General features: G+C 41.1%; 2 protein-coding genes across 9 annotated transcripts in view; one reads left to right on the top strand and one right to left on the bottom strand.

Annotated features, from left to right (window-relative positions):
* The window catches only part of LOC126035357 (uncharacterized), a 503,584-nt gene that overhangs the window by 80,254 nt on the left and 399,456 nt on the right, over positions 1-23,874 (bottom strand). The gene's annotated exons all lie outside the window — the stretch shown is intronic.
* LOC126035248 (junction-mediating and -regulatory protein-like) overlaps positions 1-23,874 on the top strand; it is a 440,369-nt gene that overhangs the window by 126,491 nt on the left and 290,004 nt on the right. For 2 of the 7 annotated variants that reach the window (XM_049793560.1, XM_049793557.1), the window contains one exon: positions 3,735-8,932. The exons of 1 other annotated variant lie outside the window; for it this stretch is intronic. In XM_049793560.1, the coding sequence (XP_049649517.1) occupies positions 3,735-4,042 (308 nt within the window). In that variant the 3' untranslated portion in view covers positions 4,043-8,932. Of the gene's footprint in view, positions 1-1,004; positions 1,734-3,734; positions 8,933-23,874 lie in introns of those variants that run through there. 4 more of the 7 variants (XM_049793558.1, XR_007504873.1, XM_049793563.1 and 1 more) reach the window with 4 other exon arrangements.

The raw sequence follows: 23,874 nt of genomic DNA, 5'->3' as shown, positions 1-23,874 counted from the left end.
TCATACAAAAATCCACAAACTCTCAAGTCCCCTTGAGAGCCAATGTCCTGGTTTCGGCTGGAGTAGAGTTAATTTTCTTCCTAGTAGCTGGTACAGTGCTGTGTTTTGGATTTAGTGTGAGAATAATGTTGATAACACACTGATGTTTTAGTTGTTGCTAAGTAGCACTTATCCTAAGTTAAGGATTTTTTCAGTTTCCCATGATCTGCCAGCAAGCAGGTGTACAAGAAGCTGGGAGGGAGCATAGCCCGGACAGCTGACCCGAACTAGCCAAAGGGATAATCCGTACCATTGAATGTCGTGCTCAGTATATAAACTGAGGGGAGTTGGCTGGGAGGGGTGGATCGCTGCTTGGGTATTGGTCAGCAGGTGGTAAGCAATTGCATTGTTCATCACTTGTCTTTTCTTGGGTTTTATTTCTCTCTTTTTGTTATATTCCTTTTCATTACAATTATTATTATTATCTTTTATTCTTATATTGATATTATCATATTATATTTAATTTTAGTTATTAAACCATTTTTATCTCAACCCACGAATTTTACTTTTTTCTGATTCTCCTCCCCATCCCACTGGGAGGAGGGAGGAGTGAGCGAGCGGCTGCGTGGTGCTTAGTTGCTGGCTGGGGTAAAACCACAACAGCCAAGTAAGAATATAATTACAGTAGTTTAACTACAATTGAGAACTAAATCTATAATCATGCAGCAAAGCATGTTAATAAATAGTTAAAAGATCAAAAACTTCTTTGGAAACTGAGGCGAGTGAATAGAGCATAGGGCTGAGCTGGGAGATGTTACAACTTCACTGTGATTCTGTGCTACTCGTTTTTAACTGTTTATCTTTTATCCTGTTTATAAAATGGGGAGAATGGCAGCCACGTTTTAACAAAATAATCTTGATGTTTCGATGTGTATTGGGTTTGTGTGGCAAGGTTTTTGGTAGTGCGGGGGTTACAGGAGGGGCTTCTGTGAGAGGCTGCTAGAAGCTTCCCCTATGTCCGACAGAGCCAATGCCAGCCGGCTCCGAGATGGACCCACTGCTGGCCAAGGCTGAGCCAATCAGCGACAGTGGTAGTGCCTCTGGAATAACATATTTGAGAAGGGGAAAAAAAAAGTTGCCGTGGCACAGAAACTGCAGCGAGAGAGAGGAGTGAGAACATGTAAGAGAAACAACCCTGCAGACACCAAGGTCAGTGAAGAAGGAGGGGGAGGAGGTGCTCCAGGTGCCGGAACAGAGGTTCCCCTGCAGCCCGTGGTGAAGACCATGGTGAGGCAGGCTGTCCCCCTGCAGTCCATGGAGGTTAATGGTGGAGCAGATATCCACCTGCAGCCTGGGGAGGACCCCACGCCGGAGCAGGTGGATGCACGCAAAGGAGGCTGTGACCCCGTGGGAACCCTGCAATGGAGCAGGCTCCTGGCAAGACCTGTGGACCCATGGAGAGAGGAGCCCACACTGGAGCAGGTTTGCTGCAGGACTTGTGACCCTGTGGGGGACCCATGCTGGAGCAGTTCATGAAGAACTGCAACTCGTGGGAAGGACCCATGTTGGAGAAGTTTGTGATGGACTGTCTCCTGTGGGAGGGACCCCACGCTGGAGCAGGGGAAGAGTGTGAGGACTCCTCCCCCTGAGGAGGAAGGAGCGGCAGAGACAACATGTGATGAACTGATTGTAACCCCCCATTCCCCATCCCTCTGCACTGCTGGGGGGGGTGTAGGTAGAGAATTTGAGAGTGAAGCTGTGCCTGGGAAGAAGGGAGGGGTGGGGGGAAGGTGTTTTAAGGTTTGGTTTTATTTCTCATTACCCTTCTCTGGTTGATTGGTAATAAATTGAGTTAATTTTCCCCAAGCTGAGTCTGTTTTGCCCGTGATGGTAACTGGTGAGTGATCTCTCCTGTCCTTATCTCGACCCACAAGCCCTTTGTTATATTTTCTCTCCCCTGTCCAGCTGAGGAAGGGGAGTGATAGAGCGGCTTTGGTGGGAACCTGGCATCCAGCAAGGGTCAACCCACCACATGATGTAACATGCTATATTAGAGCAAAGCTTTTATTTGAAAGTAAGAGATGGGATTTTCAAAAGCACTCAGCTGAACTGTTTTACTGGAAGTCACTGAGAAAAAGTACCTCACGTGGGCCTTAGTTCAAACTATTGTAATATGGTTGTAATAACCTTTTATAAAAAGTTCTATCTGGCTCTGTCAGTTACAGCTACAGAAAACATCCCTCAATTGGCATTTTCCCTTGTCCAGATAAAATCAAAATTAGAACTGTTTTCATCTATCGGGCAGAAACAAGAAGTGTTTCTTCTAGAATTGTCCTTAAATGACTGAAAAACCTTGAAGCAACTGAATAGTTATAGAATTTTTAAGTTGTTATGATTCTTGCAAGTCACAGGTACAGTGTCTTAGGTTCATTATCAGTTTTGATGCTGCTGTGCTCCATCTTTATTTTTCTCTAATCCTATTGTTTATTTTTCTGATATCCATTTTATTTTCAATTTTATATAAAACATGTATTGTGTGTGCAATTTGATTATATGTCATAAAATGACAAATATAAAATCAAATTATATCCTCCCTCTTAAGAGTATCATTAATATATCTGCAGCAGCACTCTACCTGCTGCTCTGTATTCCCTGAGATGTTCCAAGTCTCTAAGTGGCTTCAGAAATTTGTGTGTCTGACAGATGAGTATTTTACAATCCTTCCTTCCTCCTTCAAATGTGCAGTCCTGTTTCCTTCTTTTATTTCTCTCTTTTCTTCGTGTCTATTCCAACTGTCTGGGCTGTTAATTTGATGGACAAAGTCCACTCAAAAATGCAAAACAGGTTTTCAAAATATACAAATATACAAAAAAACTGGAGATAGATATTCATCTATTGATTGATATGTGCTACATGTTGTATGTGCTAGTGTGGAGGAGCTATTTTGGAATGTTGTGCTTTATTATATTGCATTCTCTGACATAGAGATCTTACCTACTTGTAGCTCTTCAAAGAGCCAAAGCCTGATTTTTATTTCTGGAGAGAACTAGTTTCAAATTTGTGATAAAGGAAGGATTTGTGATAAAGTATTAACTCTTACTTCTCTGTTTTCATTAATTATAAAGGAAGGGGATTTATATAGGCACACTGTGACTAGGTGCTGATACATATATGAATCCAGAGGAGCAGGAAAATGCATGCTATTGCAGTTGACTGTACTGCTGCTTCCCTCACTGGCATGTAGTAATAGTCATAGAGTAGGTAAAATCAGCCACAAAATGCAAGTGCTGAGAATGTAGGCTCTCCTCTGTGCTTGCATTTCTGTGACTGCACAGTCCAATACTTAAGATGCATACTCATTACCTGAGTTTCAAAGTCAAGAAAGATAATGTAATATACACTTTCATTATGTTGGATTCATTGCAGCTGTCTTGATTTTCTTGAGTGCAAACAGGAAAGCCATCTTGTTCAAAAAGTTCTGCTACCTGCCTGATAGGAGGTTATTTGGTTTCAGAAATTATAATTGTCTGTATAATCCAGTTTTGACCTAGTAATAGGGAAGATAAATTTGGAGGCTAAAACAATAATAGAGCTACAGAATGATAAAATTGAAAACACTACAGTCTCCTTTATACTTATGGTATGGGACTATCACATTAATTGCATGTAGCTACTTTTTGGTCTGTCAGAAATACAAAAGAAGACTGAATAAATTTAGTAAAAATAATATTGAAGGTCTTTTGATTTTTCTGCAGTGAGTTCCCCAATGGATGAAGTGCTGGCTTCCTTGAAGCGTGGCAGCTTTCACTTAAGAAAAGTTGAGCAGAGAAGTCCCCCTCATTTTGCCGATGAAGATGATAGCAATAACATCTTGGCACAGATAAGGAAAGGGGTGAAACTGAAGAAAGTGCAGAAAGATGTTTTGAGAGAATCCTTTACAATTCTGCCTGATACTGACCCTCTGACAAGGAGCATCCATGAAGCATTGCGACGAATTAAGGAAGCATCACCTGAATCAGAGGATGAAGAGGAGAGTTTGCCTTGTACAGACTGGGAAAATTAACCTGTAATTAACCTACATTAAAAAAATATATTTCAACACTTTTCATACAGCAGTAGCTGCTAAGCCTCAGGTTATGCATTCTAGGAGACTTAGTATGAATGTGACTAAACTGTCTGACATCCAATGTGGTAAAACATGCACATATGAATTTAGTATCACTGACTTTTCAAGGGAATTTAAAGTTTATAGTAAGGAAAACTATTTTTAGGCAACATCTTAGCCTCTTATTGTTTGAATACTTTTGCTGAATAGTGACAGGACTGCTCCTATGAAAAGCTCTATTTTATTTACTAAATTCGAAGGGACTGTTTGTAGCTTACCAAAACACTTTTAAAAGCTTTTAAGTAACAAAGCAGCACAACCTCTCTTGGACACACCCTGTACTTATTTTCTAATTACTTCTGGCTTTGTAAAAATTTAGCATGTTTATCACTTCAGACTGAATAGCTTCAAGTGAAGGACAATTAGATTTGACTGCTAAACACATTGAAATCTCATTGGTTACCCTGTGTGACTGACTTTTTAATACCTTGGTATCAATCTGTAAACACTCTGACTTAATTGAATTTCTACACTATAAAGAGTAAATATACAAATATAATTTATACTTCTGCTACTCATACGAATCACATGAACTTGCATTATACTAAGCTACAGTGCCTGAAAGTACAGATAGACTTCAGCAGATGAAATTAATGATTTCAGAACAAACCAGAAATTGGCAAGACATTAGTTTTCAAAATTAAGGCTGCATCAGTAGCACAAAGAGATTCTTGATTACAACACTACCATACAGCACTATTCTTCTGTGGTGGTTCTTTTCTGCTACTGGCATATGGATGAACTTAAGTCTGAATAAAAGGTCCCATTAAACTTATTTGCAAGTATTTAAAATTTGGAGAAAAGAGAGGTATGACAATCTCTAAAGAATTTAAAAATTTGTTTAGAAATCAAAGGCTATTTCAAGAGTATGGGAGATAAATATTTATAATCCTTGCAACACAGCTAGCATTATAAAAAAGATAACCTTTTTGGATTTTTACAATCAGGCAATTCTATCCTGGTTAGTTATTACCATAGCTGGAGAGTGACTATTGATAAAGTGCTACAGCTGTTCAAAAAGTGGTGGTGACTTAGCACATCATCTTCTGAATGTTGTTGTGATTACGAAGTACTGTGTCTCAAACTGTTGCAATGGTATGCTATTTTCAAATAATTATATTTAAATTTTTTTAAAAAGGAAAATAAATGTTGCCTTTATTTCTTCATGAACTAGCCACTGGCCACACTAATGATTTAATACTGTTTAATTATGGCATGCTCATTCTATACCAAATGTACTGTTAGTTTTGGAGTTGAAAATCTAGGAGTGCAGGTGTACTTAACTCTTGCTGAAACTCAAAGTGAGAATAATTTTGTTTAGATCTAACTTTTTCTGTTATTTGCATACTGAAAACTACCACTACCACAGCCCTTCAGAAATCAAGTGATAACTATAAAAAAAGACATGCCTTGGAATTTACTTGGCTTAGTGCAATTATTCTCTTTTCATTTCCTAGATAACTGAGCAAATTTAAACTTTGTGATTTGACTTTATGGTTTTAGTAAACCTAACTTATTGTTTGGGATCTTGTTTGCATTATTTAGCAAGAATACTCTTTAACACTATGGGTTGGTAAAAAAAAAAAAAAAGGAATTTATTCAAAAGCGACTGAATTTTTTAAATCTAGTTGGTGGACCTCCTAAACATTTTCCATTGGAAGTGTATCCTCTTAGAAGTCTTATGTGTACATTGCTGTACAATATAAATACATGTGTTTTTCTCTGCTATCTTTTGCAGGCCTTTAGAAGCTGTTCAGAGTGCAGGTTGAAAATCACTGCCATGCAGTCAGTATCTGTAGTGCACCAGTTGTCTCCTTTTTAACAGTCTACAGATATGGCATTTTCCCTGTTGGAGCGGCGGAGGAATGCACATAAGTCGACCCAATATGAGTGATAGAAGTGATTCAACTTTATTTGCACGGATAGCTCATATTTATACAGTTTGCGATAATTATGCCTACTAGTCCTAATATGATTGGTACATTGCTAATGTTTATTCATTACTAAAACACACTCACTTGTGATTTGCAACTATGCGTGTTCCGTAACTTTCTCATGGGAACTTCTTCAAAAGTTACTTATGAAGTTATGCCAAGGTCACACCGTCCCTGTCTTTCTCCTGATAACAGCGAGACCAGCTGTTGTTTTTCTCCTGATATCAGCAAAGCCAGCTATTTTCGGCCAAGGCCTAATCTTGCTGCTCAGGCTGACATTCTTTCACACAGAACTCTGCTCGCACAACTTTTCTATAGACCCATGTCCTTCTTCATCAAGCCAATTCCCAACAATTCCCCCTTTTTCTTTTTGTGCGAGTAGAGCTTGGTGTGTCAGCCTTGAGACTCCTCTCATCATGTACCCATACGCAATTCTAACTATTACACAGATTAATATCAATATACCTAACCATCGTAAGGCTTCCTTAATCAATGACATTAGCCATGGTGTTATCCCGCCGAATATTGACTGTAACACTCCATCAAACCAACTAGTTTCTTGCTGGATCTTTGTGTATGTTTCTTCAGCCAATCTATTTGTTTGTATATAGTTTGAGAATGATCACTTAAATTAAAGCAACACATCCCATCAACATCTTTACACCCGTGTCCTTGTGCCAGCAATAGAAAATACCCAGACCATGAGGACTATGAGGAAAATGAACCATCCATACATTCTTGTGCCATCTTGCTCCATGAACTCAGCCCAGCAATCGGTAGGTGCCAGCTTTCCGTGGGCGTACCCACAGAGGCAACGATGGCCTCACCGTACACCAGCCCGATGCTCTTCGGAAAATCCCGGTATTTATACATTTGCAGAGGAACGGGTTTTAGCACACGTGGCCAGCGGGTGCCAAAAGTCCGCCTCGGTTGCAATCTATGACGCATGCGCTCGCTGGCCAGGCGCGCTGCACAAGTCATAGCCATCTTGTCTCTTGGTTCATGGGCTTTACGATACAGTTGCGATGCACAGAGAATCTTGACCTGTTATGTTAGCCAAGGTGACCCATACATTAGTTTTCGGCTGAGGTAGTATTCATATTGCCACACCATCTATGATGCTCCAGATGATGATGGTCGTGCAAATCGAACAGGAGTCCGTCATGGGCCTGTATCTGTGGAAACACAATCAACCTCGTTCCCAGGTTATTAATGGAAATAGACCTTACCCCTGATTTTGGCTTTAACTAACTCTACATTTACCCCACACTGTCTTCCCGTAATCACACTATGTTTAATCAAATTATGCTTAACACACTTTTTACCTAAAGCAAGTTCTATATACAATAAGGCACACTGTTCTAAGTCCTCTACAAGTGATACTCTATTAGTCGGAATCTGTCAGATCAGTGGCTCCAGCACCCGCCGGTGCCATGCCACTTGCCATTGGGACAATTCCGGGTCCAGCATCAGTGCGAAGCCATGGCTTGACCCACTTAGCCGGGATCTCCCAGTAAGTTTTACTTCTGCTGATCCGCACCATTTCCCGGATTCTGGGTCCTTATACATTACCATGATTCCTGTACTTTGTTGCGTCCTTTCTGCCTGTAAAAGAACATGATGCACTACCATTGATGGGTCTTTGTGATCACCTGTCAGTCTAAGATAATTTAGCACAAATAAGGCTTTGGCCAATCGTTCCTCTGGGAGTAAGCCCTGGGTTCCCCCTTTTTGTTTTTGCAGCATGTTCTTTTAGGGTTTGGTTGGCCCATTTGACAATAGCCTGTCCTGTGGGAAGATGTGGCATACTGGTACCATGGTGAATTCCCCACAAATTACAAAATCGAGGAAATCGTGTAGAACCATAGGCTGGGCCGTTGTCCGTCTTAATTTCTTTAGGCACACCCAGCACTGCAAAAGAAGCGTGAAGATGTCATTCAATATGTAAGGCCTTTTCTCCAGTTCGTGCTGTGGCCCACATGGCAGCAGGATAGGTATCAATACACACGTGCACAGAACGCTTTGCACCAAACCACGTGACATGGGTGACATCCATTTGCCACAACTGCAATGGCAAAAGACCTCGTCGGTTAACCCCACAGCCCAAGCCCAGCCCTTCCTTTTGACAATCAGGGCATGCTTTAACGATACCTTGGGCATCAGTGAGTGGTAAGTCAAATTGCTTTGTTAATATCCTAGTGGGTTGGTGCAAGAACACATATGATTGAGATCTATAATTAACAAATCCCATTCTTCTGGAAGCATAACTGGAGATGGCAAACCTGGCTGCAGGGCTCCCATACTGTCCATCACCGCATTCACAGTTCTGAGATCATGTAACAGTCTCCATTTCCCACTTTTCTTGGGAATGGTAAATATTGATGTATTCCATGGACTAGTAGAAGGAACAACATGTCCCGCTCTCAATTGGTCTTCAACTAACGCTTTTATTTTTAGCAGCCTTTCAGAATTTAGCAGCTACTGATCAATCCAAACAGGCTCATCTGTTTTCCAGTTAATTTTCAGAATTGGCTGCCCCTCAGTGACCGCTCCTAAAAAGGATGCGTCACTAACATTGCCTTCATTTGGCTCAATAAATCACGTCCTACGAGGCCAAACAATTCAGTTGGTGTAGTCATGACATACAGACACGTCGTAATGTGTTCACCATCGGGGAACACAAATGTAATCAGTAGCTGACTTACTAAGGTGGCTTGTGTGCCCCCTATCCCTGCAATACCAAAATTTGGATTGATCGATGGCCATGATGGAGGCCAAATGCATCGTGAAATAATCGTAACATCAGCTCCTGTATTGATTTGTCATCGGTTTCTTGACAATAACTACATCAGGCCCTTCCAATTGCACTACCTTTTCTGGTTTACCTCTTGTGTCCATGGCAAAGTATACCTGCGGTTTCCCTGTGGAGCCAAATCCACAATCTCCACGTTGTACTTCACCTGGGTTCGAAACACACGACCTGAATGGAACTAATTGTGCTATTCTGGTACCTTTAGGAATAGAAACAGGAGGGATTACAACATGAATCATAATTTTCACAGTCCCACAATAATCTGCATCAATAAGCCCTGGGAGCACCAGAATTCCTTCTAGAGCTGTTGAAGATTGCCCCATTAAAAATGCACTAAGTCCAAACCCCAATGGTCCCTTTATGTTGAATGTGTACTGCGGTTTCCACATCCACTCCGGAGCTTCCTGCAGTGGTGGATCTGGTGGTTGCGAGGCTGCCTGAGGGCTGGCAGCTCAAGCCCCTTGCATTCGTGTCGTCGCGCGAGGGGCCTTCGCAGTTGGTGTAAAGTTTCCCTTCTTCCTGTATTCTTGGTGGTATGGTTATCTTTCTTACACTTGTTGCAGCACTTATTGTTAACAGTATGTGTACATTTGCTCCTAATGTGTCCACGTTTGCCACAGTTAGAACACTTGACCAAGGATGTCTTACTGGCCTTGTGTTTCTTTGTAGCTCCTTGGAGAGCTGTGGCAGCATAGGCTGCTTTCTGTGAGTCCACTGATCGATCCATGTATTCTATCATATCAACGACGTCTGCATTTTTCGGCAAATTACACAATGCTTTGCGTGTCTTTTCAGTAGTATTTTCAAAAGCAAGTATTTTGAACATATTTTCTTTCATGCCCTCGTTCATGTCAGAGTGGTCATAAATTGTATTCTCCTGTTTCAGCTGGGTAAAAGCATGGCTGTACATATTGTCTGGTATGGTAAGAAAAGCTTGATACGCCAAGATCTGTGATAGATGATGAACCTCAGTGATACATTGTAACTGAGCGTTCCCTGATGCGAAGGGTCCAGTACCCATCAGCATCTGCATGGTTACTCCCCATAGGGGATCTGTTTGTTGTCGTGATGTTGCTTGTTCCCTATCACAGAACGTCTCCCACTGCCGGAAAAACACTGACATTTGGGCGGGTGTCAAAATCAACTGTGCTAGCTGTTTAATATCTTGAGGTATCAGCGTATCAGCAGAAAAAATGAATTGCAGTATTTGGTGAGTTAACGCAGATTTGATTCCGTACTGACTCACAGCATTCCTTAATCTCTCAATGACCTCCCAGTCAAACGCCTCCCATTTTTTCTGTCCATTTGATGCAATAACTGGCAATGCTTGGAGCATAGTCCCTTCTATAATGGCCTCTTTTATTACTCCCCTCCAATGTCTCTGCCTTTCTTCTGCAGCGGCTATTACAAGCGGCTATTACAAGCAGCTCCGCGTCTATCGCGGGTGCGGTTGGTTTCCCTGTCTCTTTTTCGCATTTTCTTTAACAATTCTAACATCGTCTCTTTTTGTTCTATTATTAGAGTAGCCAAGTCCTTGTTTGCATTATTTGAATCAGGGTATATGCTAGGTATAATTTGTTCATGTTGAACGGTGGTATCTGGGGGCTGTTTTTTCGTAGGCAGATTTTAACTCACTCCCTGATTCTGTAGGGTTTTCTTTAATCGTACGGTTAGGGAGGCTTGGGAACTGTCAGATGGCTGATTAATATCGGCAGTCCCAGGGAGTGGAGCAGAAGTCAAGGGCACAAGAGCAGGTGAACAAGCTCCAAAAAGTCTCTCTCGCTGCATTATGTTTTTCTCCCCGCTTTTCTCTTTCGCTTGCGGTTGGAGAGAGAGAGCAGCAAAAGCAGACGCAGACGCTTTACGATCTGCTTTCATTTCTTACAGAGTTGTCTTAATCAATTTCCATAATGTTGCAAGACCTTTAACTTCTTTAGACCCGTCACTAATTTCATCCCATAGGGAGGTTCCGATAGCTTTCCAGGTACTAAGCTCAAAAGCTGTACCCACACTAATTGAAAGGTTTCTGTCCTTGCTTCATTAGTTTTTTAGCTGATTTATCATCGTCAATTACCATATCCCATAATACATCTCCTAATCTACGCCATTCACTCTCCTCAAATAATAAATCCGGGTTCTTAAAGCATCCCTTAACACGACCTAAAGCAACTAATCCCGAAACTTGCTTAACGCAATTTACTCCCGGCTTTTCTAAAAAGCACTGTAATAATTTTAGGGCTACCTCTTGATCCATTGCCGGCCAGCTTCTTGATACTCCTTGGTGCTCCTTGATTAAGGCACCTCGATTAAAAAGTCTTTGCAGCCTTTTTCCAGTAGCCCTCACTGACGGCGAACCCCTTTTGGACGGTCCAGGCACGAGAGTTAACACACCAACCAAGACGATCAGCGTTCGGTTAATCTTTTGCCCCCCGGTCGCTGCTACCGGTGCTTCTCAGCGTCCGTCGCTCCAATTCCCCTTTCTTCGGTCCCCGTTCGGGCGCCATTTGTTGGAGCGGCGGAGGAATGCACATAAGTCGGCCCAATATGAGTGATAGAAGTGATTCAACTTTATTTGCACGGATAGCTCATATTTATACAGTTTGCGATAATTATGCCTACTAGTCCTAATATGATTGGTACATTGGTAATGTTTATTCATTACTAAAACACACCCACTTGTGGTTTGCAGCTATGCGTGTTCCGTAACTTTCTCATGGGAACTTCTTCAAAAGTTACTTATGAAGTTATGCCAAGGTCACACCGTCCCTGTCTTTCTCCTGATAACAGCGAGACCAGCTGTTGTTTTTCTCCTGATATCAGCAAAACCAGCTATTTTCGGCCAAGGCCTAATCTTGCTGCTCAGGCTGACATTCTTTCACACAGAACTCTGCTCGCACAACTTTTCTATAGACCCGTGTCCTTTTTCATCAAGCCAATTCCCAACATTTCCCCTTTTAAGGATGCGCTCCTGTCAAATGCTCAGGTCCCAGGAAATCACTTGGACCTAAAGCAGGATGCAGTTTTTCACATGCCTGGGATCTGCTTCTCTTACAGATTTGATTTGAAAATGGTTGTACAAAATAGCTAACAGCTCAGAAAGGAAAAACGGGCCCCTGGTATGGAAGTGTGTGAAAAAATCTGAGAGAACAGAGAGATTGAAACAAAGCCCTCATGAAATTTAGGTGAATAAATACTTTTCACATAGATGAGTGTACTTGCTTGAACATATAGACTGGTTACCCAGTAGTTATTACACAAGAATAAAATCTAAGAAAAGTCTGTTGCAGAAATTGCAAAATAATGTTCTTCATTATAAGGTTATCAGTTTAATACTATGCTTTATTAAAAAGATTGATCTGATTTTTAACTAAGCTCTGCACATCCAGAACACCAGTTGCATAGAGATTTTAGGTTGAAAACAGTTATACAAAAGTATATTGGCATATATGTTACAAACTATGCTTAGTACATATACATCGTTATAGGCTAAATGTAATGCAATTATTTGCTTAGGAATGAAGGCTAAATCTGATGTAATGATGTATGTTTATCAAGTGCCAAAAAGTGTCTTAATGTATGTGCAGCACTAGTATTAAAATGCACATTGAAGTGATTTCCTTAATTGTTGAAGTTTCAAGACAAACTAATTGTAAATAATTCCTGCAGGAGATATTGTTGTCTCTTGTATTACCTGCTTTATGAATTAACTTGTACATAAAGTTACGACTAACTTTTTTTTTTAAGAGCAGTTCCTTCCTTACGGACACTCTAACCCATGTACAAAAATGTTTAGGCATTCTGTGTATCTGAAATACAGCTTGAACAAGCTGTATAAAGATGCAGTAGCTTCTGTATGAAAAACCAGAAGATTATTGGTTATCAATAGTATCCCAAGCCTATCTGTGTGTATGTACATAATGGTATGCATAAATCACTATAGTGCATTTAGAGTACTGTAAGTAATGCAAAGCCTGGGTTCCTGGGAGTGACAGACGATGTAACTGGGTGAAGAAGCGAGCTTTTGCTCTCCATAGTCTTCTAATCCAGTATTTCAGGCCTCTTCAAGCTCTAATCCGTGTTCATTGCCAATAATACCAAAAGGCAAAAAAAGACTTGGGCATACTCTGTGTGTCCTGGCTCCAGAGTTAGTGTCATTACCCTGGGAGCAAAGAGAATAAAAGCTTTTAAAGACACTGCTCAGTATTGCATGTTGGAATTGCCGAATACGTTGATCAGAGAGTGTTTGTATGGCCATTTAGCTTTTCAGATGTTCCTTCCCTCCCCCTCAAACAGGTGATTCACAGCCAATGAAGTGAGAAAAGAAACCTTGGTTGAAGATTACTTTTCCTCTTCATTTCTGAAAATTCAGAGCGAGCAGTTCTGACCATCAATTCCACAGGAGGCTTTCTTTGGCAAAGAAATAGTCTTCCTTTGGCAAATGATTCAGTATATGGAAAAATGGTCTGAAATGTTAATTTTCAGGTCACTTCTTTCTTTAATTTGTTCCAAAAATTCTGTTTTGGGCAGAAAGCTAAGTTGTTTTAGATACACGTTTTATATAATTAAGAATGCCTGATTCTTAAGCACTTTTTATATTTGCATTAGTAATGTGTAGCCAGTTAAGGGGGGGGGGGGGGGGGGGCGTTTTGAGTTGGGAGAATACTTGCTGTTAGAGTAACTTTGGGATTTGGCTGACATCAGACCAGCTATAAAACCTCCCTTTCACTGAACTGAATATATCATCTGCTTGAAAAAACAATTAAATAGCTCCTTGCAGAGAAGCTTGCTATGTAGCAGTGTGATGTTCCAGAATGAGCAGAATTCCTAGTTGCACTACAGTAGCTGAAATTCAGTAACGTGCAACAAAGATTTTTTTTTCTTCTTAGTTTGAAGACATGTATGTCAGTATGAAAAATAACAAGTGACTACAGCATAATAAGAGTTGAATTCAGTACATGTTCAAGAATGTGTTTTCAGCATGGTACATTTAGCAAGACATACTGCAGCACCTTTTTAGAAGGTTATTTATAGTCTTACACCTTTTTAAAGTAGATATTTTCATGCTTTTTTAAAATAATATTTAGCTATGCTGAACCGAGTTCATTATAACTTATCATTTGTTATAAGAAGCAATATTTTGTAATTTCATATTTAAAATTATTTTTCTCTTTTTGTTTAAAATGGCTTTTGATTACTGTAAACAGCCTTCTTTAAAAAAGATCAAAACACTTATACATACTGATACTTCAGTTGTGAAAATCATGCTTCTCTTGCTGTTTTTTATTATTGCCTTTAGTGGCTACAAAAATATTTGTATTTCATACCTTAAAGCCTTATGGCTGAAAAAAAAAATCCCTTTTGATCCTGACTTTTTTTTTTAAAGGAGAGTTACAACTTCCTCTGCAGTGAATACTTAGAAGTAATCCTAAACTTCATAACTGATGGCTGCAGGCAGCTACTCTTATGATATCACAGTACTAAGAGTTGTCAGTACAGAAATACAAATAGCCTTGTGCCATCTAGAAACTCCATGTTATATTACAGTAAAGTCAGCCTATTACAACTTTAAGAAAACTGACTTTTCACTAGCACTTTATTTTATTAGCATGACATACACTGTGTTTGAGAAATACACAATCCCTGTCCTTTGTGTAGTGTGTTCCATTCACCATTCCTCTCGTGAAAGACAAACTACTATGTGTTGTTTTTTTAAGTGGAGTTATGCATTGCTGCTGTCATGTAATAGATCACGTACTGTGTTAACTTTTATAACATGACATGTCACATCTTGCCATTTACTTTTATAAATAGGAACAGGAGAACTTACCTTAACAGTAGGCTATGTAACCTAAAGGAAACTTAGCTGTTGGACCCTTCAGCTGTTTTTCTGTGGCTGTCCTGAAATTAAAGCTCTATCAAACATCTCAAAAGGATGTCACTTTACCCTTTCTATCAACAGGCATTTTCTTAACCTTGTTGCCTTATTTATAAAGTTAGTGAACATTCTTTTTCAAAGCACCTGTAAGCAATGTTATTGCAGAGTTGTATTGATTTTGCTGTATTAGTTGTCAGGTCTGTATTCTTCTGTCCCGAGAAGATCAGCTCTATGAAACATTTGATACTGGCTTTCCAAGGACCTAAAACTACACAATGATTGTTGTTTTTTTGTTGTGGTTTTTTTTTTTTTTTTTTCTTAAACCACTTCTCTGAACCCTGAATTATATGGTGTGGTTATAAGCTGTCTAATAGTGTGTTCATGCAGCAATAACAGCCATTTCAAAGTTTATCATAATCATTTGACATTGCCTGTACCGTAAGCTGTGATGTATTTTTGCTCTACATTTGTCTGTACTTCCAGTCACACCACACTTTAAAACAGGATTAATCAAATTTTTGGCTGTAGCACAAAGCAAAACTATGACGTAGAACAGTAATTCAGATTATACAGTTAATCTGAAAGTTAGTGCTAAATTGATAGTGGTGATTGAGCAACTTTTATGTCCATTTTTTTCTCTTTTGCAGCCTGCATTTTTATTCCTTACAGTATACATATCGGACACTAGCAAAATTCCAAACCAAGGAAAAATAGTATAACTTTAAATTATAGGTGTAATTGTCCTCTTGCACAACATTTGTGTCTACAGTTTACCAATGTGCTGTGATTTATCTAAATAGTGCCACGCTGTACTGTACTACAGTTTTCAGAATTGTCATGTGATCTCTCATCTTTGCCTTGAAAACATGCATGATTGAGAAAAATTACTGCCCTTAATCTGTTTTATATTTAGCTAAAATCTTAGATTCCTGTAATAGTTTAGTTTATAGAAATGGAGTTCTCATAGGAACATGTATTTTATGTGCACACAAAAAGTAGTTATGCTGACCATAACAGTTTATATCAGTTCAAAACTGCAATCTTCAATGTGAAAAGTAAATGGTTTTTTTCCACATACTGCTAAAAAAAAATTTCCTAGATTTTAATCTTCCATGAGTCACTAACTAGATCTCAAAATTTCACATAATTCTCCACTTTTATATGCAAATTGTGCATATGTAATTGTGGTGGGTTGACCCTGGCTGGATGCCAGGTGCCCACCAAAGACGCTCTATCACTCTCTCCCTCAAGTGTTCAGGGGAGAGAAAATATAACGAAAGGCTCATGAGTCGAGATAAGGACTGGGAAAAATCACTCACTAATTACCATCATGGGCAAAACAGACTCAGCTTGGGGAAAATTAACTCAATTTATTACCAATCAACCAGAGTAGGGTAATGAGAAATAAAAGCAAATCTTAAAACATCTTCCCCCCTCCCTTCCCTTCTTCCCAGGCACAGCTTCACTCTCAAATTCTCTACCTCCTCCCCCTGAGTGGCACAGGGGGACAGGGAATGGGGGTTGCGGTCAGTTCATCACACGTTATCTCTGCCACTCCTTCCTCCTCAGGGGGAGGACTCCTCACTCTTCCCCTGCTTCAGCGTGGGGTCCCTCCCACAGGAGACAGTCCTCCACGAACTTCTCCAATGTGGGTCCTTTCCACGGGCTGCAGTTCTTCACGAACTGCTCCAGTATGGGTCCCATCCATGGGGTGCAGCCCTTCAGGAACAGACTGCTCCAGCGTGGGTCCCCCGCAGTGTCACAAGTCCTGCAGCAAACCTGCTCCAGCATGGGCTCCTCCCTCCACAGGTCCTGCCAGGAGCTTGCTCCAGTGCAGGGTTCCCACGGGGTCACAGCCTCCTTTGCGTGCATCCACCTGCTCCAGCGTGGGGTCCTCCCCAGGCTGCAGGTGGATATCTGCTCCACCATTAACCTCCATGGGCTGCAGGGAGACAGCCTGCCTCACCATGGTCTTCACCACAGGCTGCAGGGGAGTCTCTGCTCTGGTGCCTGGAGCACCTCCTCCCCCTCCTTCTTCACTGACCTTGGTGTCTGCAGGGTTGTTTCTTTCACGTATTCTCACTTCTCTCTCCAGCTGCCCTTGCACAGTGGGTTTGGTTTTTTCCCCTTCTTAAATATATTATCCCAGAGGCACTACCACTGTCGCTGACTGGCTCAGCCTTGGCCAGCGATGGGTCCTTCTTGGAGCCGGCTGGCATTGGCTCTGTCGGACATGGGGGAAGCTTCTAGCAGCTTCTCACAGAAGCCACCCCTGTAGCCCCCCAGCTACCAAAACTTTGCCACACAAACCTAATACAGTAATGTACAGGCTAATGCATAAAACTTCCCATCCTTTGTAATGTGAAATTTTGCAGTGAGATGGCTGGAGCACCAAATGCGGAAACTTTAAGTATATTCACAATAAACTTACAGAAATTATGACAATCCTGCATTGAGATCCGTAGCTGAGAAAACCTCTAAGAATTGTGGTGGTCCTTGAGAAATCTTAGCAAGCATCACTACAGAAAAAACAGTTCTTAAAAACAGTATTCTTAAACATGTAAGGAAAGAGACCCTCCATGAAATAGACCTTTCTACTTACTGGTATTTTTCATTTGTGGCTGGACTTCATTGTGGTGGCTGTGGTGTTCTGTTTCTAGTAATTTATCTTAAGCAGTTCAGCAGCTTTTTCAGGCTTTTTCCATCTTTAGAAACTTGCTTGCTTTCTTCAAATTAAAGCTGTTTTAGTATAGTATAACTAATCCAGTGAGGTAAAAGAGTTGGAATGCATAATGTTTGCTGTGCAAATGATTTTCTTAGGACTGAAAAATCTTTTCATGAGTGGGAACAAGAAACAAAATACTGAATTTCTACTAAAATAACAAAAATGTAAGGTAAACAGTAATGGAATGGAATTTGCATCAACTTAAATTTCATTCTCTCATTCACAGAGGTTCCAGATCCTTTAAAAATGACCAATAGTCTAGTCTTATTTTATTCACTTTCTTACTATGTTTTCATGTGTTAGTTAAGTTACCTGTCTAGGGTAGATGAAGGCTTTTTTTATTTTTCTTAAACATCACTTTTAAGGTTTTGGTTGGTTTTTTTTAAAAAAAAAAATCTGACAGTTTACATCCTACACCAAACACCTACAAAATAAATTAGTATGATTATGTATTGTGTTCTTTTGTTGCTGCATCAGGGATAGAATTCTACATCACTACATTATTTGTAAATAATCATTTTGAGTATAAGAAGCACTATATTCTGTAATGTCTAATATTAAAGTAATGACAGGTGCATTATTGAAGATGCAACTTATTGAAAAGAGGAAGCAGAATATATTGGTTAATGTTACCTTTATTCTGTTTGTTGCACTGAATTTCAAGAGTATAATTGTAAATCAGTTTTGCTCATGTGTGTAATCAGATTTCATTTTCATTGTAATGCTTATGTAATTAACTTACTTGTATATATTTCTGGTAATGATTCCATAAGCATGGACAATATATTATGTTTAGCACTACAGGGTTAAAGTAACGAGTTAACAAGCAAAGCTCCTTGCAAAGAAAAGGAGTACACAGAAGCACCTTACTGGGAGATTGTGTTGCATAATTTCAGTGCTACCAGAGCTGACAGACAGTAGGTCATCCTAAACATGACGGCAAATTGCTCTTTGGTGTAGTAAGCACATTGACATACTATTATCAGTGCTGTAAAAAGTACAGCAATGACTGGGTTTTAACTTATAAACTTATTGTAATTTAAATTTTTCCTACAAAATAAATTTTTATTTAATTGCTAATACATGTAATTAAAATTTGAATTTTTAGGAGGGTTGAGGGTGGGTGGGCATGCCAGTATATTTTGGGGAGGGGCTGTTGTATATATGTTTATTTGCACTTCCCATTCAATTTTACTATTAATCCAAAACTCCCAGCTCTGACCATGGTGAATCTGCAACCTGACATTTATATATTTTCATTGTGATTCAGATCTTCTATATTCTGTGGCCCAGAGCTTCAGAAATTGACAGAAAAGGTTGTTTTTCATTTCTCAAATGTGAATGCTCCGATGTACCTCTAATATGGAAAATGACCAAGCAATGAATTTTACTCTGCTGAGTTTCTAATATTAGTGTAGAGTATTATCTGAAGCCGATATTTAAGGCTATTAACAAGTAGTATGTTTATTTGGAAAGAGTAAGAAGGATGATGGCCATTTTGGTGAGTATAGTCCAAACTCTGCAGAGATTTCATTCCAGAAACTGTCACCTATTCAGTAATTGGTTTGCCATAGACCAACTTGATTTCTCAGATTCTTTTAGGAACATTTTTTTTGATTTCTGAATTGGGAAATAGGTGTTGGGGGTTAGGGACACTCACTTAACATCTCCCAGCTGTGTTACTGTGGTTGCTGTATATTTTGGATTTCATCTTACATATATATAAATACAGCATCATAAGATGAAAGCTTAAGAAATACAGATGAATGCAGATTGTCTTGCATGAATGAAGCCAGTAAAGGCTACTGAAACTAACTTCTTTTTAAGCCTGTTGAATAAATGAGAAATAATCAAAAGAAAAACAATTTGCCATTCACTAGCTTTATGTAATATTATTGGTAGAGTTAAACACTAGCACATAGTACCTAGCTTTAAGAAAGATCTTTAACCCTATTATAGTCAAAACGACATATTAAATGCATATTTTATTGTAAACAACTCTGCAAATTTACTATACCTAAAAATGCTCAATGTTATAATGTATTAAGCAACAAATATGTTTAAAAAAGTAAAAAACCCTAAGCAAATGTTTCTAGCAATACCTAAAAACTAAAAAAAAGTTTTAACTGTCTGCCTTTTGCTCTTTTTTCTTTAGTGCAGTGTTGTGGTTTAACTCCAGCCAGCAACTAAGTACCACGCAGCCGCTCACTCACTTCCCCCATCCAGTAGGATGGGGGAGGAACTCGGGAAAAAAGGTAAAACTTCTGGGTTGAGATAAGAACGATTTAATAGAGCGGAAAAGAAGAAATTATAATGATAATGATAACACTAATAAAATGACAACAGTAGTAATAAAAGGATTGGAATGTACAAATGATGCACAGGGCAATAGCTCACCACCCGCCGACCAACACCCCGCCAGTCCCCGAGCAGCGATTCCCTGCCCCCCCCACTTCCCAGTTCCTAAACTAGATGGGACGTCACATGGTATGGAATACACCGTTGGCCAGTTTGGGTCAGGTGCCTTGGTTGTGTCCTGTGCCAACTTCTTGTGCCCTGGCTGGCCATGAGAAGCTGAAAAATCCTTGACTATAGTCTAAACAATACTGAGCAACAACTGAAAACATCAGTGTTATCAACATTCTTCGCATGCTGAACTCAAAACATAGCACTGTACCAGCTACTAGGAAGACAGTTAACTCTATCCCAGCTGAAACCAGGACAGTATCCACCCCTTATTCTATACCATTGACGTCATGCTCAGTTCCCATACCTTTAGTTACATCCTGATTAATCATCACCACCTTTCCAGTCCTTTGAGACATATGAACAATGATATATATATATACACACACACAGAGATATTATTGCTTTAGTTCATGAGTTATGTTCATAAAACATTTGTTGAGTTCAATTAGTTTCCGACTCCAGGCTCCATCTGTCATACCAGTCTATCTGGGCAGGAGGAATGGTGCAAAGTCCTCTCAGTCGGTAGAGCAGAATTGGGCTTCAGTGCGGTGTGACGAGCAGCTGACATTTGACGTAGCAGGAGGATGGTGTGCACCGTTGGATTGTTGCATGCTGGAGTCAGTTCTGGTTCCATCACTATTGCGTTTTGCTCAGTTTTATCACGGTTCTTTCTTGCTATAGTACTATGGATATAGCATATAACAATTATAGTAATGATAACATACAGTAGCAGGGTTATATAGCAACTAATATCATACAGTTTAATTTTGGCTATTTTCACCTAAAATCAAATCCCCTTGAGGCACACATCGGACTTCTCCATCTTTTCGCATCACCCACCAAGTGCACCCAGGCCCTTGAGCAAAAGCAATCCCACGAATGGGTTTCCCTTTGCCTGAGGCAGGAGTAACCCAGACTGTTTTCCCTAACATATTTTTCATGTGCACTACAGGGACTTTATCCCCTTCTACAGTATGTAAAAATTCTGATTGGGCAGGGGCACTCCGATTGGCAGATCCTCTGGTGTTGACTAACCAGGTGGCTTTTGCTAAATGTGTATCCCAATGTTTGAAAGTTCCACCCCCCATTGCTTTCAATGTAGTCTTTAACAGTCCATTTTATCGCTCGATTTTCCCAGAGGCTGGTGCATGATAGAGAATATGATACACCCACTCAATGCCATGCTCTTTGGCCCAGGTGTCTATGAGGTTGTTTCAGAAATGAGTCCCGTTGTCTGACTCAGATCTTTCTGGGGTGCCATGTCGCCACAAGACCTGCTTCTCAAGGCCCAGGATAGTGTTCCGGGCAGTGGCATGGGGTATAGAATATGTTTCCAGCCACCCGGTGGTTGCTTCCACCATCGTCAGCACATAGCGCTTGCCTTGGCGAGTTTGTGGGAGGGTGATATAGTCAATCTGCCAGGCTTCCCCAAATTTATATTTCAGCCATCGCCCTCCATACCACAGGGGCTTTAACCGCTTGGCTTGCTTAATTGCAGCACATGTTTCACATTCATGGATAACCTGCGCGATAGCATCCATTGTCAAGTCCACCCCTCGATCTCGACCCCATCTATATGTTGCATCTCTTCCCTGATGGCCTGAAGTATCATGGGCCAACTGAGCCATAAATAGCTTACCCTTATGTTGCCAGTCCAGGTCCACCTGAGCCACTTCAATCTTAGCAGCCTGATCCACCTGTTCGTTGTTTCAATGTTCTTCAGTGGCCCGACCCTTGGGTACATGAGCATCTACATGACGTACTTTTACAACCAGATTCTCTAGCCGGGACGCAATATCTTGCCAGAGTGCGGCAGCCCAAATGGGTTTACCTCTGCGCTGCCAGTTGCTCTGCTTCCATTGCTGTAGCCACCCCCACAGGGCATTTGCCACCATCCATGAGTCAGTATAGAGATAGAGCACTGGCCACTTTTCTCTTTCAGCAATGTCTAACGCTAGCTGGATGGCTTTCACCTCTGCAAACTGACTCGATTCACCTTCTCCTTCAGCAGTTTCTGCGACTTGTCGTGTAGGACTCCATACAGCAGCCTTCCACCTCCGATGTTTTTCCACAATGCGACAGGACCCATCAGTGAACAGGGCATATTGCCTCTCATTTTCTGGCAGTTTATTATACAGCGGGGCTTCTTCAGCACGTGCCACCTCCTCCTCTGGTGACACTCCAAAATCTTTGCCTTCTGGCCAGTCCGTGATCACTTCTAACATTCCTGGGCGACTGGGGTTTCCTATGCGAGCCCGTTGTGTGATCAGTGCGATCCACTTACTCCATGTGGCGTCAGTCGCGTGATGTGTAGAGGAGACCCTCTCTTTGAACATCCAGCCCAGCACTGGCAGTCGGGGTGCTTAGAGGAGCTGTGTCTCAGTACCAACCACTTCTGAGGCGGCTCGAACTCCTTCATACGCTGCCAGTATCTCTTTTTCAGTTGGAGTATAGCGATCCTCGGATCCTCGATATCCTCGACTCCAAAACCCCAGGGGTCGGCCTTGGGTCTCCCCAGGTGCTTTCTGCCAGAGGCTCCAGGTAGGGCCATTCACCCCAGCTGCAGTGTAGAGCACATTTTTAACATCTTGTCCTGTCCGGACTGGTCCAAGAGCTATGGCATGAACAATCTCCCGCTTAATTTGTTCAAAGGCTTGTTGTTGTTCAGGGCCCCATTTACAATCATTCTTCTTCCTGGTCACTTGATAGAGAGGGCTTACAATCACACTGTAATTTGGAATATGCATTCTCCAAAACCCCACGACACCTAAGAAGGCCTGTGTGTCCTTTTTATTAGTTGGGGGAGACATAGCTGCTATTTTGTTAATTACGTCCTTTGGGATCTGACGACGTCCATCTTGCCATTTTATTCCCAAAAACTGGATCTCCTGCGCAGGTCCCTTGAACTTACTTTCTTTTATGGCGAAACCGGCTTTCAGAAGGATCTGTATTATTTTCTTCCCTTTCTCAAAGACTTCTTCTGCTGTGTTGCCCCATACAATGATGTCATCAATGTATTGCAGGTGTTCCGGAGCTTCACCTTTTTCCAGTGCAGTCTGGATTAGTCCATGGCAAATGGTGGGGCTGTGTTTCCACCCCTGGGGCAATCAATTCCAAGTGTACTGGACACCCCTCCAAGTAAAGGCAAATTGTGGACGACACTCTGCTGCCAGAGGGATTGAGAAAAATGCATTAGCAATGTCAGTTGTGGCGTACCACTTGGCTGCCTTTGACTCTAGCTCGTATTGAAGTTCTAGCATATCTGGAACGGCAGCACTCAGAGGTGGGGGGGTAACTTCATTCAGGCCGCGATAGTCAACGGTTAATCTCCATTCCCCATTAGACTTCCGCACTGGCCATATGGGACTATTAAAGGGTGAGCGAGTTTTGCTGATCACTCCTTGGGTCTCCAGTTGACGAATCAATTTGTGGATGGGAATCAGAGAGTCTCGGTTGGTGCGATATTGCCGCCGGTGCACCGTCGTGGTAGCAATTGGCACTTGTTGTTCTTCAACCTTCAGCAACCCCACAATCGAAGGGTCTTGAGAGAGACCAGGCAGGGTAGACAAGTGTTCAGTGCCCTCCATCTCCAAGGCAGCTATACCGAAAGCCCATCGATACCCCTTCGGGTCCTTAAAATACCCCCTCCTGAGATAGTCTATGCCAAGGATACACAGAGCCTCTGGACCAGTCACAATGGGGTGTTTTTGCCATTCATTTCCAGTTAGGCTTACTTCAGCTTCCAATACAGTTAACTCTTGAGATCCCCCTGTCACACCAGAAATACAGATGGATTCTGTCCCATTATAACTTGATGATATTAGAGTGCACTGTGCACCGGTGTCTACTAGAGCGTTATACTCCTGTGGGTCTGACGTGCCAGGCCATCGAATCCACACAGTCCAATAGACCTGG

Source organism: Accipiter gentilis, chromosome W, assembly GCF_929443795.1.
Source record: "Accipiter gentilis chromosome W, bAccGen1.1, whole genome shotgun sequence".
NCBI lineage: Eukaryota > Metazoa > Chordata > Aves > Accipitriformes > Accipitridae > Astur > Astur gentilis.
Note: the sequence above shows the minus strand (reverse complement) of the source record. Positions and strands in the feature narration are given on the sequence as shown.